Genomic DNA, 3,723 nt, shown 5'->3' on the forward strand with positions numbered 1-3,723 from the left:
TTACGATTCAGAAGTAACAAGCAAGATCAATCTGAGAAGAGAGAGAATACAAACCTGCAAAAGGAGCGGCGATGAGAAGGTGAGAGCAGAGAGGTCGTAGCGGCGGTGAGAAGGTGAGAGCAGAGAGATCAGAGTGGCGGGTGGATGCGGTGGCGATGAGTGGAGGAGGTGGGTGGATGCGCGCACTTTAATCGGTGGCCGATGCGTGGATGGGGTCTAGTGGCGCGACTCTGGTGGGATTTAGGAATTGTGGTTGTGAATTTAATTAGGGATTGTGGATTGCGCGAGGGAGTTAGTATAAGTTTTAAATTAGGTTTCGTCGCCTAAGACATTTATTCGTGTCCTAAGTAATACGAAATTTCGGGGAAAAAAAAAGGCGTAAAATTCACCCGCCTAATATTTTGGGATCCTAGACGACGGAAAATGTATTTTCCGTCGCATTGGTATACCAAGCCAACGACATATACAATTTCCGTCGCCTAAGTAACATAAAATTTTTGAAACGTGACTAATATTTTGTGTATCCTAAGCGACGGAAAGGCCACTTTCCGTCGCCTTAGGAATATTAGGCAACGAATTATTCAAATTCTTTCTCCTTATGGGTAGTCCTATCTTGGGTGGTTATTTTCCGTAAAATTTTTATACGACTCATTGCGTCTCATCGATTTGAAACTATTTTCAGTTAAAGGTCCGGCCAAAATACGTAATTTAGAAGGTCCAATGACCGTTTCCGTGCATTTAGGGTTTGACTTACAGGATTGACCGTCCGGATCGAGCCCTTAACCTTGTGGGATCAAGTTGAATTTTTTCCCATACATGTATTTTATCATGATGGTCAGATCTGACGGTCGGATTTTCTTTTCTCAAGTTGATCATCACAATCACAACAGGCCTACTAATGTTGTATAACTTGTTTATCAAGTAAATGTTCTGTTTCAAAAACAAACTATACGTAGAACCTTCAAACGCAAAAAAGTCATGAAATAAGATATGACCAGAATGATGAAATACTTCTACGATTCAAAAATCACGATATGCCGGTAAAGTCTCGGTGCCGATAGTTGCGGTCAATGCTATTTTCCATTCTTTCTCCTTATGGGTAGCCCTATCTTCGGTGCTTATTTTCCGTAAAATTTTTATACGAATCGTTGCGTCTCATCGATTTGAAACTATTTTCAGTTGAAGGTCCGGCCAAAATACGTAATTTAGAAGGTCCAGTGACCGTTTCCGTACGTTTAGGGGTTTGACTTACGAGATTGACCGTCCGGATCGAGCACTTAACCTTGTGGGATCAAGTTGAGTTTTTTCCCATACATGTATTTTATCATAATGGTCATATCTGACGGTCGGATTTTCTTTTCTCAAGTTTACTGACCCCCAGAAGAAGTTTACTGACCCTCAGTAGAAGTTTACTGACCCCCAGAAGAAGTTTACTGACCCCCAGTAGAAGTTTACTTGGGGGCAGTAAATTAATACACTTACCTGTTTGCCTTCTAACTTTGATTCAAGCGCTGCTTTCTAACCTTCTAACTTCTAACTTTAATTTCGGAAAATTTCAAGCTTCCTTTTAAATGTTTAGCTCTCTCTTTAACTTACTCCCCTCTTCCTCAAACATCTTATCTTCTTCTTTCTCTCACCAAGAACTTCACCCAATAACTTTTTCTTTCTCTTCCCCACCGAAACAAACCCACTCCGATCCCTCTCTCTTTCCTCTCCCTCTTCTCCTCCTCCCCCTCTCCTCCCTCTTCCAACTCCTTAGATCGATCTAGTTCCTCCACTTCCCGACTCACCACCTCCTCCTTTCCCCCATTTCCGCCTCTCTCGATTGATCTGGGTCCATATCTTCTTCTATTTGCTCATTCGAGTTGCCAGAAAGCTATAGAATTTGTGGATCTTTTTAGGACTGGTTCTAAGGATTTTTATGTTCAGATCTGGAGTTGTTTGTTGATGAATTTGTTGTTGTTGTTGGTGGTGGTGGTGTTGTATTCGTTGTTGTTGGTGTTTGTGGTACTTGCAGTGGGTGTTGGTAATGGTTAGTCGACGACAACGATGGTGGAGGTTTGGGTTGAATTAAATTCCGATTTGGGTCGGGTCATATCTGGGATTTTGGTGGCGGTAATCGGTGTTATTTTGTTGGTGATCGATGGTATGTGGGGTGAGCTTTGGTTTTGGTGGTGGCGACGTGCGGTGGTTGGGTCAGTATTGAATCATTTGCACTTGAACAACACGACTGGCATACGGTTGTCGTAGATTAGTTCGATGACACTGACAAGAACCCCGTAGTAGTTGAAACCCAGACCCTCAACCATGACTCTATTGTTTTGGGTGACATGGCCTTCATCTCGTTCTGACGTCACAAACTTAACACCGTTCACAAAACATCCAGCACAAACTCTGTGGATTTGGGGTCCTCCAACCAATAAGTGCAACTCCGGGTCGTAAGAAGCAGCAAACTCCTGTTGAATTTGCATCATCTGTAACAATTTTAAGAGCAACGTTGTTACATTATGTAACATAAAAAAGCAACATATATTTAATTTATGTAACATCATATATAGAGATCGATAGAAAGGTACCCAAATAGGGAAGTAATCAGGAAAATCTCTCTTGTGTATGACTTCGTTACCATACTGCCTTTCCAAATGGGACTTGAAGTATCGCTTGGCTTCTTCGCAATGTTGAAGGACACACCAATGAGCCTCTTTGATCTCATCATTACTTAATCTTTCAGAATTATTTAACCTGCCGTACGGTTCAACATCGTTGGAAACAACTGATAGATCGAATTGCCAGCTACTACCCGCTCCAGATGATTCCCCCACTGTGTCTTCATCATTGAGATATGCGCTGCAGTAAGTTACGCACTCAGCCTAAATGTATGTCGCCGTGATCGACCCTTCAGGGAAACGTTTGTTTTTGTTCTTCTTCTTGAAATCCCCCAGTTGCTGGCAAAACAAATATATATGCAATTCTTATAATAAATATTTAAAATACCATTTATCTTAATTTGAAAGGATGATTAATTAGAATAAATATGAGTGCATACCTCTCATTTGGATAGCACCAGGTATACTGTACCGGACCAGTAAGCAACACTTGTTCGGGAAGGTGGATCATGAGGTGAATCATGATGTCAAAGAAAGTGGGGGGAAAGATCCTCTCCAGCTTGCACATGATGTACACAATGTCTTCTTGCAATGATCGAACATCAGACTTTTTAAGCTCTTTAGGGCATATCATCTGAAAGAACTTTGACAAAGCCACTAACGTGTCAACCACATCACTCTGCAAATACGGTCTAATGACCACGGGAAGAAGACGTTGCAGCAAAACATGACAGTCATGAGTCTTCAACCCACTAATCTTATTTTCCCCCATCTTAATACATCGAGCGATATTCCCTGCATACCCGTGAGGATACTTAACGTTTCCAAACCACTGAAACACTTCTGCCTTCTTTTGAGGATGAACTGTGTAGCCTGCTTTCGGCATTATGGCTTTTTTTACTTTTTTGCTCTCTACTAGCCATAGCTGGGGGCGTATACCCATCATCTTAAGATCAACACGGGATTTGGGGTGTCTTTGTTCTTATGTTTGAGATTCAGAATTGTTCCAAGAACGTTGTCACAAACATTATTCTCTATGTGCATGACGTCCAAGTTGTGTCTGATTTTCAAGGTCGACCAGCAAGGCAATTCAAAGAATACACTTTTGTGCGTCCAA

General features: G+C 41.7%; 1 protein-coding gene across 1 annotated transcript; it reads right to left on the reverse strand.

The window, feature by feature from the left end:
• Positions 1-2,207: 2,207 nt before the first annotated feature.
• On the reverse strand, positions 2,208-3,492 carry LOC101302481. Its single transcript, XM_004305535.1, has 3 exons — positions 3,047-3,492; positions 2,577-2,847; positions 2,208-2,474 (listed from the first exon to the last, which is right to left on the reverse strand). The coding sequence occupies exons 1-3, from the start codon at positions 3,490-3,492 to the stop codon at positions 2,208-2,210; spliced, it is 984 nt and encodes a 327-aa protein (XP_004305583.1).
• Positions 3,493-3,723: the final 231 nt, after the last annotated feature.

This window comes from Fragaria vesca, linkage group LG6, assembly GCF_000184155.1.
Source record: "Fragaria vesca subsp. vesca linkage group LG6, FraVesHawaii_1.0, whole genome shotgun sequence".
NCBI lineage: Eukaryota > Viridiplantae > Streptophyta > Magnoliopsida > Rosales > Rosaceae > Fragaria > Fragaria vesca.